Genomic DNA, 14,694 nt, shown 5'->3' with positions numbered 1-14,694 from the left:
GAGATACAAATTTCTGTGACGTATGGTCCAACATAAATTTGGTGTCTTGACAAGTACGTTATGACACCAAGACCATGGGCGAGAGGGCAATTTGGCGTACAGAAAGAACCGTACATGAAGAACAGACAGTGATTGACAGGACGTCACCTTGTCCGAGTGCATGAGCTGCTGGCTGATGACGTCCTCGCAGATGCTGGAGGAGGGGACCAGGTTGTGCAGCTGGTAGAAGAGCTCCACGCTGCGCTGGTGGTGCTGGGGCGTTCCCTCCCCCAGCTGGTCCCACAGGATCAGGGCCACGTGCTGTGGGGAGGGGAGAGGGGGGCGCACAGAGCGTTAGCCCCCTGGGAGGGAAACGGAACTCTCAGGAACAGAGACGAGGCTCGGCCCGCTTCGGTACCTTGAAGAAGTCCGTCTTCTCTGCGACGTACTTCAGGATGCCCTGGTTGAGGGGCGGCCGGATCACCACGGCGACGCGGCCCTGGCTGGGGCTCATGGGCTGGGCGGAGTCCGGACTGCCCACGCTCTCGGCGGCCACCATGGCGACGGACTGCGTGAGCCCCACCAGGTCCATGACGAGCGAGATGGCCACGGCCTGCACGCTGAAGTCGCCGGCCACGCAGCAGGCGTCCATCAGCGTCTGCAGCCACGCGGCCGGCTGCACGTGCTCGCTGTCTGCGGGGCGGAGACACGCGCGCGAGACACGCCTGAGACACGCAACGCACACGCACAGCTCCTCTATCACACAATGAAGAGACCACAGCTGTTCGCTACAGAGAGGGCAGCTGTTCATTACAGATCACAGAAGGACCGTTCATTACAGATTAGGGCAGAACTGTTCATTACAAATTAGGGTAGAGCTGTTCATTTCAGATGAAAGTAGAGCTGTTCTTTACAGATTAAGGTACAACTGTTCATTGGAGATTAGGGTAGAACTGTTCATTGCAGATCAGAACAGAGCTGGTGATTACAGATCAGAGAAGGGCTGTTTGTCACAGAGGCTAGAGCGGTTCATTAGAAAGGCCAGAGCTGTTCGTTACAGATTAGGGCAGAGCTGTTCTTTACAGATTAAAGTACAGCTGTTCAATACAGATTAGGTACAGCTGTTCCCTGCAGACAGGGCAGGTTGTGCATTTGATGCCCACCTGAAGGCTCCTCCCTCGTGGGTGATGATTTCAGGTTACCCTCTGCGATGTAGACGGGGAAGCTGGAGCACTCCAGGAAGAGCTGGCAGGCAGCAGTGAAAGCAGCCAGACACTCCCTCTGATGCGCCCCCTGCTGGCCGTTGCGGTCGTTCTGTGGCGCTCCCTCCACCCCTGCCCGCACCACCGCCATCGCGGCAGGCCTCTCGGCCCCCGGCCCGGGGGTGATGTGCAGGGTGACCAGGCGGGTCAGGAAGTGCTGGAACTGCTCCAGGCAGCACTGCATCACCGGCTTGTCCTGGGCTTTGTTCTGGGAGGGCCCGGCGCTGACCCGCCCCCGGCCCCGCCCCGCAGGGCCCTCACCGGGGGAGGGGCTCGACGCCGGGTCCTCTGACCCCTCCGTCTCGGAGGAGCCGCTGGGGGGCGGGGCGCGCGCCACCTCCTCTGGCCGCTCGGCCTGGTACTGGACGAACTCGGTGAAGCCGCTCTCTGAGGAGCGGCTGCTGGGGGCGTTCTCCCCGTCCTCTACACCCTCTCCACCAGGGGGCTCCAGAGCTGCTGGCAGAGACTAGGGGAGGGAGAGGGGAGGCAGAGTTACGACACAGTACCGCAATCGGAAGACTGCAGTCAATTGGCCTCCCACCCACTCAGGCTGAAACAAAGCTAGCTCTGTACTGGCCAATGTCCCTCTGTGTTTGAGAGGCAGGCTTAGTATGTCAGTAGCTGTGTGGAGCTGACAGTAAGGGGTCTGGGTACTAGGACCATATTTTATCTCTGCTTACAGCTGTAAGATCAGTGGGAAAGGAACCTATGTGTTGCTGAGCGTCAGGCTGAGCTGAGGGACGGATCCATTGCTGGGAGTAAGAAAGAAGAGCCACACAAACACAGCCCATTTTTTCCCCCTCCCACTCCCAAAATGCCACACCCACTCACTCTCCCAGCATGCTGTGCTGCAGCCAGGCTGAGGGACTCCCATCATGTCAGGCCGGACTCAGATGGTGTACTGCACTCCCCGAGTCCCGGGGGGTGGAGACGGCGGGGTGGTCGAGGCCCGCGGGGGTCCGCGAAGAGCCCCCCTGCCCCGACAGAGAGAGGGGCACAGCTGCTATTCCTGTTCTGGGACCACACCCCCACCTCCCTCCCCATACTCCCCCCCTCAAGCTCATTGTTCACGCTTCATCACGGTCTGAAATCATGGACAGACCGGGGCAGGGAGAACCGAATTCTGAAACACCTTCAAACACGTCTGTCTGGAGCCACGAATTCCGGCCCACCCGGCCCATGGGACCGAGGCGGGGGGAGCCGGGGGCAAGGGGGCTTGGAAGAAAAAGAAAGCCAATTGTTTCCCGTGAAATGCCTCTGAAAGAGCTAGACGCAGCCGTCCCGACAGGGTCGCCGCAACAGAGGCACTCTGTCCTCTTGTTCCGGGGAAATCAAACTCATGCGAATGTAATCGCTGGCTGCAGGTCACAAGCAAAGAACGGCAGAGGCACGTCTTCACAGCGAGCGACCAGGGGACTGCGTCTGTGTATACACCGCGTTCATCCATACTGGAATGACCAAAAAGAAACAGTGTGTTCACCATCCTGGTTTTATGTTCCGAAGAGAAGCACTGGGGCACCATGACGGCCAAAACAGCATTCAGATCTAACAGTTTGGTATTTCCCCAGGTACAAAGACTTGGAAAAGGCTCTACAGGGCAGGCTGCTGCCCCGAGCCAGTGGAACTACAGTGCCCTGATTGTAATCCAGCAGAGAGCCAGAAATTTAACAGAAAACAGATTTAAACTGACTTAAACACAGAAGAATGTTTGGGCTTAAATGGGCCAGATGACAACTTGTGTCTGAAAGTCCAGTCACTGCAGCACTTTGAGGTGCTACTCAGCTCTGGACCCAGCAGACTTTTTTTCCATTCCGATTCAGCCACCTGCCTCAGCCAATCACTGTCCTGATCGAGCCAACCGTGCTTCCCTTGCCAGTTCAGAGTGTTAATGGTGCAGAGAGGCCTGAAAACTCGCTGGATTGTGGCCCTCCAGTTAGAGTTGAGCAGAACTAGAAGGACACTGTGAGGCAGAACTACCAGGCATGTGCTGTGCATACTGTATGTACTGTGTAAAGTGCACTCTGTGGTGTGTAAATGAGGTACTGTGGTGTGTACAGTGTGTGCTGTAGTGTGTAAGGTGTCTGCTGTAGAGTGTAAAGTGTATTCTGTAGAGTATGAAGTGTCTGGTGTAGTGTGTAAAGTGTACATTGTAGTGTGTAAAATGCACGCTGTGGAGAAACGCTGAGCCTCACCCGCCGCTCCTCCTTGTCCCTGGACGCAGAAGCGCCCCCCGGTGGCAGGGCGAGGGGGGACACGAGCGGGGGCTGCACTTTGCTGAGGATCTTGGAGCAGAGGCGGAGGCAGTGGGTGAGCTCGCCCAGCTGCAGGGCCTGCAGGTGAGAGGTGAGCGCGGACACCATGCGCAGCAGCAGCTGGGGCAGGTGCTCCGTCTGGATCTCGATGTACGTCTCCTGCAGAGGGGTAGCACAGCCCCGGGTCAGAATCACTGACCCAACACTGCGTCAAAGAGCCTGTCCCTACATTTCAGTGCTAAATCTGACTACCGGACACTTCACCTTCAACACATGCATTAAACTAACTTTGCAGTCAACATAGCACTAATACTAAGATAAAGATACTAAAAGACTAACAAACTGTAATACCACTTATATTGTATACCGTTTCATTTTTTCATGCGGACATTTTTATTTTCATCAAGTTAAACATACAACACATGTACCCGATACGACCCTGCACCTTAGATTACCCTATGGCTAGTCATTTTAAAGACCCACACTATTTGCACCTTACCAAAAGGTGAAGTCACCAAATTTATAGTAAAAATCTAGAAGGGGAGATGACTCCCTACAATAATGACATCTATGAAGAAAAATAGTTCAGATTTACAAAGCTAATACAATAAAACATCTGTGCTTGAATGAGGACAGTGATTTTAGACATTCTTATGATTATCAGAGTTCTATTATAGAATTATATGGTGTATACAATTTGTGCAAAAACTCAATAATTGACATTTATTGGTTCTGAGTGAATCACTTACTAATTAGGTTATTTTCTACTTCACTACTTTATTTACTAATACATACATATTTTTGTTTTGTTAATTTGTGGTGATTCTGTTTCTAGTGTTTTGTGTATGTGGCGGGGAGCTACTGTTAAACCCAAGTGTAAAACTGTGGGTATGAAATTAAAATGAAAAATCTGAAATGGAATTATAAATAAAATAAAGTCTTTTTCAAAAAGAGTGCCTTGACGCCAAGTGAAGTCAACCCTGGTTTTTCACAATGTGCTCTTGGGATCATTGTGGTTGCTTTTGACATTGTAACTTTGTTGAATGAGAATCCTGTCCTTCTCCAAACCCTCATAATGGAACATTCCTGAGTGCTCCTTTTTCACAACCACTGTGTCAAAACACATTTACCCTGAGCATACTGCAATGTTAGAGCAGCACTTTACCCTCAACACACTGCCATGTCAAGTTCATTTTACCTTAAACTGAGTGCTGTGTCAGACCAAGAGAGGCCTTCCCCTGTTCCCTTTCTGCTCAAACTACAATCACCTTATTTAACTTCTGCTTGTAAAATGAACTCTTTAAACCAAATACAAACTTTAAACCGAACACCAACATAAAATCTGTTGGAGATTCAACCAAAAAACTACACAAATCAAGATACATTTATGTATTTTATACAGGATCATTTCATATTAAGGTCTTCTTTATCATAAGTTGCATGTGGTTTACTAACACTGGAAGGTCATGCAAGACAGACACATAGCCAGGCTGGGATGACATTTCATTGCACGTGTATATACATCAGTGTTCTATATCAGAGCTAATAATAATTACACTACTGCTGCTATAAGTAACTGCCAATAATAATTACATACACACACCGTGCTCTCCATATTTATTTATATGCCTGACTAAATATCAGCAAAAAAACGTGCCTTAAAAGTTGCATATATGTAAATGTAGGAGCGTTGTGGTATCGTTGCAGAGATGTCACCCCAGTGTTGGCATTGCAGGAAGAATGCAGAGAGAGGCAGTGTACTGTACCTGGCAGATTACCCTCATGCTTCTAGTGGGCTTTAAAGAGAGAGAGCAGAGATTTGAAGAGACGAGCAAGCAGAGAACAGGGTGGGAAAAATTCCACGCAACCTTACACACACAGTTACACACGGGCCTACACACGCACAGGCACACAAAGTCTGCACTCTGCCCCCCCCCCCCCACACACACACACACACACACACACACACACACACACACACACACACACACACACACACATACACACACATACACACACACACACACACACATACACAAAGAGAACAAAACAGGCCAGAGAAGCATCCAAACAGTTGGGTATAGATCAGAGTAAAGTCATGAGATGCCCTTCTCAGTCACAAACAACTCACATGCATTCTGTACCACCACACATTCACTAATTGATCTACCTTAGGAAGGAAACAAACATGTATGAAATGGCCCTCTCCATGCAGCACATTCTAATCATACATGTTGATACTGCATGAAGAAGTACACTCTGATACCCAGTGGTTATCATGAGGCCACCAAAGGCTTCCATTGTGTGTATGTGCATGTGTGTCTGTGACAGTGAAGGACTGAGTGAGTATGAGTGTGACTGAGACAGAGATTGAGTAAGGGAGTGAGTGAGAGCATGTGTGTGTGTCAGAGTGAGAAAGTGAGTGTGGCTGAGCGTTTGTGTGCGTGTGCTGTGTGTGTGTGTGTGTGTGTGTGTGCGTGTGGGTGTGTGGGTGTGTGAGAGAGACAGAGAGAGGGAGAGTGGCTGTGTTGTGTGTGTGCGTGTGTGTGAGAGGGAGACAAAGTGAGAGGGAGTGAGCATGGCTAAGTGGTTGTGTGAGAGGGAGAGTGTAAGTATTTCTCACCAGGGACACGATGTCCAGCAGAAAGTCTACCAGTTGGCAGAATTCCAGCAGTGACAGTTCAAAGGGCTCTGATCTTCTAGAAGCCCCCACCTGCAGGTGAGTAGTCAGGGTCCTCCTGAAGGATGAGGAGGGAGGGGGAGGATTACAGACTGGCCTTCAAAGATACCCACAGAAGCTCAAGTATACACACACATTCAGGAAGGAGTGTGCATGTCCAGTATAAGAGGGCTTTCACACTGTTACGCGTACAGACCATCAACATACAGCTTTTGATACTGACACTGGCAGCTGTACTCACATGAATTAGCCACACAGTAGCCAGCGTGATGTGGTTTGACTTACAATTTTATCCTCAAAGACTAAGAAACTCCCATTACATTCAACAGACAGACAGACATGCACAACATAAGTAAAACACACACATACACACACACACACACCTGCAGCACTCCTCAAACCAGCGTGCAATGTAGTCCCACATGTAGTATGGCTCAAAGGAGTTGAAAAGTAGGTTTGCGGTTTTGATCAGCTCGGCAGTTTTCTTATTCTCACGTAGTTTGCTGAGGGGGAAAAAAAAATTAATCAACCATTAACATCTGTGACACTCACACACACACACACACACACACACACACACACACACACACACACACACACACACACACAGGTCAGCAGCACACCTGCTCAGCTGGGTGTGGTCCTTGTTGAATGGGCTCTGGTTCTGCAGGTCCAGTTCCGCTCGGCACTGCGTGTACAGCGTGCGGAACACCTCGATCAGAACATCCTCCAGGATCGCTGGGCCTGGGCCAGTAACCATGGGAACAGAGCATTAAAATAACCTCCTAAGCATTCTGTGTACATTACACATCAGACAAAAAAACCCTGCGAGGTTAACAGTATTCATTCATCACGCTCAGTACATATGGGTAAATGTTCATATAAAGCACTGTACCCAGTTCAGGCTTGTCCAGCAGGCTGATGAGGATGCGGAAGGGCTTGAGGTCGTGCATCAGAACGCTCTCCTCCTCCCCGCCGCGGGCCTTCCCCTGTAGGATCCCCACCATCGCCTGAAACACAGCCCCTCACAGAGTCACCAAACACAGGCATGCACATCCCCAACACCCCCCCACACTCTGGGCCTCACACTGTTCAGCTACACAGACAGTCCTCTTTACTGATGACGGATGGTAGCTAACAGCAGGAAATCATAGTGTTCATATGTCAGTATGTACTTTTTAATGATACGGGTGATTGTTTGTCAATTTGTTGTTATTTTATATTATTTGCCTGTGTAGTGCTCTAACTTATCGGACTTATCACAGACATATCTGATGTCGGATGTTACATCGTATTCATTTAAATATATATTGACCTGGAAATATATATCTAAGCAAGCAAGTACCATGATCTCAAAATGTACCTCTTTTAGTGAGTTTTGGATGCTGCCTTTTTCTTGCACCACTATGGAACAAAATTTGTACCTTTGAGGTCACAAGCAGGAAAACCTTTGTTTGGGGTATTTCAAACAGTGGCCACTCCTCCCAGAAGGTGTGTGTCTGTGTTTGCATTAGCTCTCTGAAGCAGTGGCCCTAGCGTGTGCACGTTCAGGGGCTCTTTTCACGCTCCGTCAGTTACAGTAGCGGATCTGCTCGAGAACAGACGCTCCCTGCAGTACCCTGCACTCCCACCGGGGGAGCTCCAACAAGTGGCTTCAGCCAGATGGCACAAGAACAAAAAAAAAAGACAAAAACCACAACACTCCATGTTCTACCCCCTGTCTGGACCCCTGGAGATACAGGGGATTTCAAACGCTCACCCAGCTGGGGAGGTCATGTGGGGGGGATAAAAGCACACGAGACCCCTCCAAAATGAGCGGGGTGAGGGGGAAAAACAGCAAAGTATGTGGATTTTTCATCACTTTAATTGGAATGTCCTCAGACAACGTATATTTGTATATACAAACGTATATGAGCTCATATACGTTTGTATATATAAACATATATGAGCTTTTATGTGTGTAAATGTGTACGCATGTGTACCTGTGCCTGTATGAGTATGCATATGTGTGCATATGTGTGTGTGTGTCGTACCTGCACCAGCATGTCCTTGGAGAAGGTGTTGCAGTAGTAGGTTGCGTGTTCCTCAGGACTGCTGTTCCGAGTGCTGCGGGGGCCTGTTCTCACGCCATTGTTATCAAAGCCTGTGACAAACACACACACACGGGCATGTGCGCACACATGGATGAGAGGGAGAAAAGGATGAGTTATGGTTAAAAACAACCCTTATACATGTTCAGAGCATGAGCACTGCACAGGAGAACCGACACTTACCAGTGAGGTCATCCACAAGGATTCGCAACAAGAGACAGAACAGAAAGGGAATAAACAGTGGGACACAACTACATGCTCGACCGTTTGTGTACCAGAACTCCACCACGAATGGCTGTGCGTGTAACACAACTCCGCCATGCATGACACAAGAACTCCATAAATGACTGCGTGTGTACGCCTGTGCACAATCATATGTATGCCAGAATCCTACCACAAGGGACGGTGTGTAGCACAAGTCCACCCTGCACAACAAGGTGCGTACAACAAGCTCACCACGGATGACCACGTCTGCCACAACTTCTATGGGTAAGCTGTTTTTTAACAGGACGCTAGCTGTATGTGTGAGTGTAGCAGAGGCGGAAAGCCCCGGCTTCAGAAAGTAAAAGTCCTGCCATGTATTTGTTCCACCCATGCATTACACCAGCTGAATTTAATTAGCACAACTCTTAAGCCAGGTTGAGGAGCTAATTAGTGAAATCACCTTGTTTAGTGAATGTCTAGAACAAATACAAATGGTAGGACTTTTACTTTCTTTTACTTTCTGAAGCCGGGGTTTTCCACCTCTGGAGTGTAGTATATCTTCGCATGAGTGCGTGACTGTGTGTGGAGGTGCAGTGCATAGATCGCGTGAGTCTCACCCAGCAGCCAGGCGTAGAGCCTGCGGTTCAGTGACATGTCTCTCCTCAGAACCACGTGCAGCGCTGCTGACAGGATCCGGATCATGTCCGGACGGGTTGCCTGCAGGAGCAGAGCACAGATGCTGTAAAAACCTCACTGACTGACAGGCAGAAGCAACACGAGGTGACCAGTGTCTTCTGACACGGGTTGGTAGGAGGGGTGAGGGGTGTGGACTGATCCAAATAGGTTCTGTACCTGACTCATATGGAAAGGGAAACAGAACAGAATGAGGTCTAAGGTGCTCCTCTGGACCAGCACACTGGAATCCTGGACAGACGTACTGACTGCCTCCACCTGCAAATAGATAAGAACACAAGAGACAAGTTGGTCACAGTGCTTCCAAACCATAACCTTGTCTAGTCAGGTTGCACAAGTTAACTTGTGGTAGGGCTTGAATGGTCACATGCACTGGTCTGGGAGTATTGTTAGCCTGGTCTGACACTGTTGATCATTCAGCTTGAATGGATACACTCTTGTTCTTTTGTGCTGCAAGTTGCTCTGGATAAGAGCGTCTGCTACAGGAATGTAATGTAATAACAGACATCTGTCCAACAGAATAAAGCAGTTTTATAGCCTTCCAGGACAAAGACAAGTACCCAGATGTGACCAAACGATAAGCAAATGATCTGAGGTCTATGATGGCACACATGCAGTAGACAGGCAGTCACTGTGGAAGGGGGAGATGTAAGACACGGAGGCGAGGAACAGATCTCTTCGCACCATCAGCTCGATATCGCTGCCCATGATGTAGAGTTGGTCCTCCATGGACAGCTTGCGGTTGAGGTGGAGCAGGACAAAGGAGATGCCCGGCAGACGCACCGCCGGGCTGGTCAGGATGCTGCCCCACAGGGCGCTGTAGAAGGCCGACTGCTCCACAGCTGCCGCCACCTTCTCCAGCAGGGTGTTGGTCCTGGACACGGGAAGAAAGGGTGTTAAACTGGTCTTTGTGATCACGGCAGCCCTACATGCGCGCACACACACACACACACACACACACACACACACACACACACACACACACACACACACACACACACACACTCCCCAGGATTCCTCTGTGTCGGTGAGCTCCGCTACCTGTCATAGTATTCGGAGCCCTCCTCCAGTCCAGGCAGGACCCCGGTCAGAAGGCCCTGCAGGCCTGGTTTGAGGGTCTTTCCCAAGGGAAGGTAGTAGGTCTCATACAGGCCTAACAGTACTGGCTTCACTGACATGGCAGCATTGGAGAGCAGAGGAAAGAGTCCAGAGCTGGAGAGGGAGAGAGAGAGAAAGAAACAGAGAGGAGGAGGTAAAGGGAAAAGGGAGATCATATTAATGAATATAGATGCAGAGAATGCAGAATTTTCCATATCTTCTGATAGAAAAGCATTCTATAAAATATAATACTATAAAACAGCTGCTTCTCAGCAAGTGTGAAGCGGCTCACTCTATATTCTAAAGAGAACAACATAAATAAACCACGTGAGTGAAAGTCACTGAATTAATGTTAGAAGACATGTCCTGCATCTCTGCGGTCATCATTGTATAGAGTGAGGAATGATACTGATGTATAGACACTTCTGGTCAAGGATCCAAGGTGAGGTAAGGTCTAGTAAACACGCCAATCCCATATTTGAATGTATCCTTTATTTCAGACAATACTATGATTCTGCACAGGAAGATGAAGAAAAAGTAGTGCATTACGCCACTGTACAGGAAGTGGATGTGCAATACCTGTACAGGAAGAGGTCCTTTGCCAGTCGCTTGGGTCCAATGATCTTGAAAATAATCTCATAGGTCTCCAAAGCCTTGCGGTGGACACCGCTGGGAAGTGCTGGGTGCAGGCATTGGGCCAGACGTTTGCCGATTGTCAGCTTCTTGGGCACAACCTGGTACTTGGCATTGTTTTGCAATACCTGGCACAGGAGAGATAAAAAAAAAAGCATACAAGCAAACATGAGATCGGAAGGCTGTTTCACAAATCCGGATTCATCCTGTTAGTTGCCAACTTCTGTAAACACAATGAGAAAAAGCCAGGTCCTAATTTAATTTAATGTTTCACAAAGTGTGCCTGGGACAAAGACAGCCCTGTTACTATGACAACACATCAGAAAAAGCCAACCCGCTGAATACTATCATATAATAAGGCAAACATAAAGTGGCAGATAAATCTGTGGCTTTTCCACCAATTAAATATGGTATTCTTCAACTTGCAATCTTGATAGAAATACCACTGACAGTGGGGTTGGAGAATATCAATATTCAGAATATCATTTTCAGGTGTTACAAAGATTTAACGCTGACTGTAAATGACAATCATCATGCAATGGATGTTATTTAGATATCTGTTGAGCCAATAAATCAAAGTGATATATAAAAAAAAACTCATGCTACAAATTTACTGTCCTTGAAATCAAAGCAGGATGATATAACACTTGGCCAGGATATCTAATGCTGCAATTTCAGCCTGAATCTTAATTGGAACCTTGGATAAATCACATTCAGCTGTGACAAGACTGTGACATTTTGCAGTCATCAACAAGCAATGTAATCCAGTACACACAGTCTGCACACATCTGAAATCCCTGACACTGCAGTGCTGCTCATACCTCTTCACAAAATGCTTACTTAGTCATACACAGTCTACATGTTTTCACATTCTAACAGACTTCTACCACTGTTCTACTAGAACCACTGTTTTTTCACATGTACAATGCTTAACTTCAGGTCTGTGTATCCTGATTTAAATATATAAATATGCTGGTGAAAAAGTAAATCTCCCCCACTTTAAACTTCTTTTGCTAATGAAGCTGGTCTGGAGTTAGCAGGATCAAGTTAATCTTAAACAGGCGTCATGAAACAGAATAAACCTGACTGGGATTATCACACTTCGTGACACCGGACAGTTTGACTTAAGCCTGTATTTGTCAAAACAGCTTTGTGAAATACTCCTTTGGTGTGCAGTGAAAATTCCATTTTATTTAGAAGAAAAGAATAATGAATAATTGACAAATCATTTAGCAGTGACTGAAGGTGATGGCCACCTTGTTGAGCTTGCCCAGTGCAGAGATGAGGTCCGCCCATTCGCTTGAGTACTCAAAGTTCTTCAGAGCCTTGTCCACAGCTGCTACATAGTTCCTGTACTTGGAGTCACTGAGGAGCTCCAGCTCTTCTGCATTCATTCTCCTGTACGATACCGCTACAGCTCAGAGCCAATGTTACATGCACACATCACCTGCAGTGGGAGAGGAATCACTGTCAGATACACACATTCACACAACACATATTCCACAATGAAACATACATGTGTATGCATGTATACGACACACAAAGTAAATTAATTCTTTTACCAAAAAGAGCCTTTGTGGCAAAACAAAACTGGTAGTTTGTGCAAAACTTCAGTACATTTAAGTGTACTCTTGCACTAAGTTAATTTGTCTGTAGCTGGGATGGATTTCAAATCTAATAAAAATGGATTCTCTTACAGCCCAATCGTACCTTATGTCCAAAGTGTCATTGTTTCCCAGGGCCCATTTTTTACATTTGTAAATTAAGAACATACTTTACGTCCCCAAGTTGTATTACAATTGGTGATTCGAATTTCAGTGCTCTCGGCTATACTTACTGATAAAGAATAATAACTAAGCCAGGAGCAAAAACATTTCCGTGTCATTGTTCATTGCCCTGGGTGTGGTAGCTGGAGTTGCAGTGTGCAGAGGTCAGACTGTCTGACTAACAGCCTGTCAAGGCTGCTGGCATAGGTCTTATTCCAGTCCATTACTGAGCGTTACGTCATGGAGACAATGCTAACTCGAGCAGTTTACGGCGCTATTGATACCTGTCACGCGCAGACCTGGAGGGGTGGAGAGGAGGCGGGAGGGGGGTGAGGTGTGGATGCAGGTGGGGAATTTAGATTTTGGTTGTTGTTGTTAATGGTGTCAGTTTGCCAACCATGACACGAGCAAATTCAAGGCAGTGTCTGTATTGCAGTAATTTCATGAAAATGTTTTAATGGAAGATAAGTTAGCATTGAGCATGACCAGGCATAAAGCAATTAATTAGAAGTCAGCTAGCCCCTAGTAGCGACACCCATACGGTGAACATAACCGGGACACGTCAACAGTTTTTTTGTGGTGACTTGATGATTGTTCGCTAGGTGCCAAAACTGCAAACGTCAGATCGAAAATATTCAAGTAAAGACATAATTCAACCCACGTGCTCACTTGAGTGGACACCACTTCCGTCATGACAACAGAATCTTGGTTTATAATCCACCATCGTTTTAAACAAATTAGGCGATTAATGTTGGTCACCTCACAGCCAATATTAATAACGAGAACAGCTCGTGTGATTCATCGTGAAAAACAATGTTTGTAGCGGGTCTGTGTTCTTCCTAACGCTTCTAGCCATCATCAACGATTCCCGACTGGATAAATATGTGGACATTCAATGTGCTAGCTAGCTAAATAAATGATAACACAGCAGCTAGCCAGCGAAGTTACTGGTACATTTCCTATAACAATCTTGAACTACAAGCTAGCCAACAAGTTACCACTATGCAGAAATAGTAAACAGAATCTAAATGAATAGATTAGACGCCATGTATGTAGACAAATCATTAATGACCAGGAAGCTAGCATAAATTGGGTATTGAAGAATGTCGCTAGCTAGCTAACAATTATTTCTATGTGGAAGGCCTAAAATGTTATCTTATGACATCTTATATAGAGCACATATAAAACCACGAATCTTCGAGACATTCAATCACGACGATTCTTCTTTGTGATCGTCATGTTGCTTGCTACCCACTCGGTTCAAAACCAATGCCCGGCGATGTTCATAGCTAGGTAGCCTTGGTATTACTGTGATGTGACAAGCTAGCTGGCTAGCCGATTGCATCTAGGGTCTCTTCCTACCATTGCCCTGTCGGCTATAGCAGGAGCTGGAAAAAGAGAAGATGACATAAGCGTCTGTTGATATGACAGCTTACCGTTTCCAGGTTATGTGAGCGTTAAACGGTTAAAAGGCTGTGTATCGGTGATAGCGGCACACAACGGAGCAGGAATCGGCGCTGAATATCTCAAGCAAATGCTGGGCCCGGTCACTCGGGCAAACGTTGACACTTGCGCAGTATGCGAATAAAGGATCGTAGCCGCGTGAAATCTGCGTGTATCCTACATGCTTCCTGATCGCTGTCTTGTTGAAAACATGTCATAAGATTTCACCACCTCCAGATGACGGAGATCTGTGGTTAGCTGAGCCCTACACAAAGCTCCAACAGCCCGGTTGACAGCTCCCAGACAGCACTGCGGATCATAGTGCGCTCTTTTTAAACCTGTTTTAGTGCCAGGGCGGCCAGAGCATAAAGGTTCCACATGAATGCCTAGCTGGTCGTGATATAATAACGCCCAAACTACTGTGGAGAAAAGGGCTGATTACGAATAAGATCTTGTTTTCCAACGTTGTACATGGCATGTGATAGAGCTGGACGTCATTTCATTTTTAATGCACTTAAAAAGTTTGGATTTGGGGACTAATGTTCAGTTCGTGATCAATGGTTTCCGAGGAGGAGACGTCTACGTGACTCTCCC

General features: G+C 47.5%; 1 protein-coding gene across 2 annotated transcripts in view; it reads right to left on the bottom strand.

The window, feature by feature from the left end:
* The window catches only part of dop1a (DOP1 leucine zipper like protein A), a 29,835-nt gene extending 15,426 nt beyond the window's left edge, over positions 1-14,409 (bottom strand). Inside the window, exons 1-17 of one of the 2 annotated variants that reach the window (XM_036538485.1) lie at positions 14,094-14,409; positions 12,148-12,338; positions 10,838-11,019; positions 10,202-10,372; positions 9,845-10,034; positions 9,320-9,418; positions 9,085-9,184; positions 8,207-8,316; positions 7,069-7,183; positions 6,797-6,917; positions 6,557-6,676; positions 6,117-6,231; positions 5,260-5,289; positions 3,434-3,652; positions 1,143-1,707; positions 398-672; positions 148-300 (exon numbers count right to left, since the gene is read on the bottom strand). In XM_036538485.1, coding sequence (XP_036394378.1) covers positions 148-300; positions 398-672; positions 1,143-1,707; positions 3,434-3,652; positions 5,260-5,289; positions 6,117-6,231; positions 6,557-6,676; positions 6,797-6,917; positions 7,069-7,183; positions 8,207-8,316; positions 9,085-9,184; positions 9,320-9,418; positions 9,845-10,034; positions 10,202-10,372; positions 10,838-11,019; positions 12,148-12,285 — 2,703 coding nt within the window. In that variant the 5' untranslated portion in view covers positions 12,286-12,338; positions 14,094-14,409. The remainder of the gene's footprint in view (positions 1-147; positions 301-397; positions 673-1,142; positions 1,708-3,433; positions 3,653-5,259; positions 5,290-6,116; positions 6,232-6,556; positions 6,677-6,796; positions 6,918-7,068; positions 7,184-8,206; positions 8,317-9,084; positions 9,185-9,319; positions 9,419-9,844; positions 10,035-10,201; positions 10,373-10,837; positions 11,020-12,147; positions 12,339-14,093) is intronic. The other variant, XM_036538486.1, reaches the window with a different exon arrangement.
* Between the last annotated feature and the right edge of the window lie 285 nt (positions 14,410-14,694).

Source organism: Megalops cyprinoides, chromosome 10, assembly GCF_013368585.1.
Source record: "Megalops cyprinoides isolate fMegCyp1 chromosome 10, fMegCyp1.pri, whole genome shotgun sequence".
Classification (NCBI taxonomy): Eukaryota; Metazoa; Chordata; class Actinopteri; order Elopiformes; family Megalopidae; genus Megalops; species Megalops cyprinoides.
Note: the sequence above shows the minus strand (reverse complement) of the source record. Positions and strands in the feature narration are given on the sequence as shown.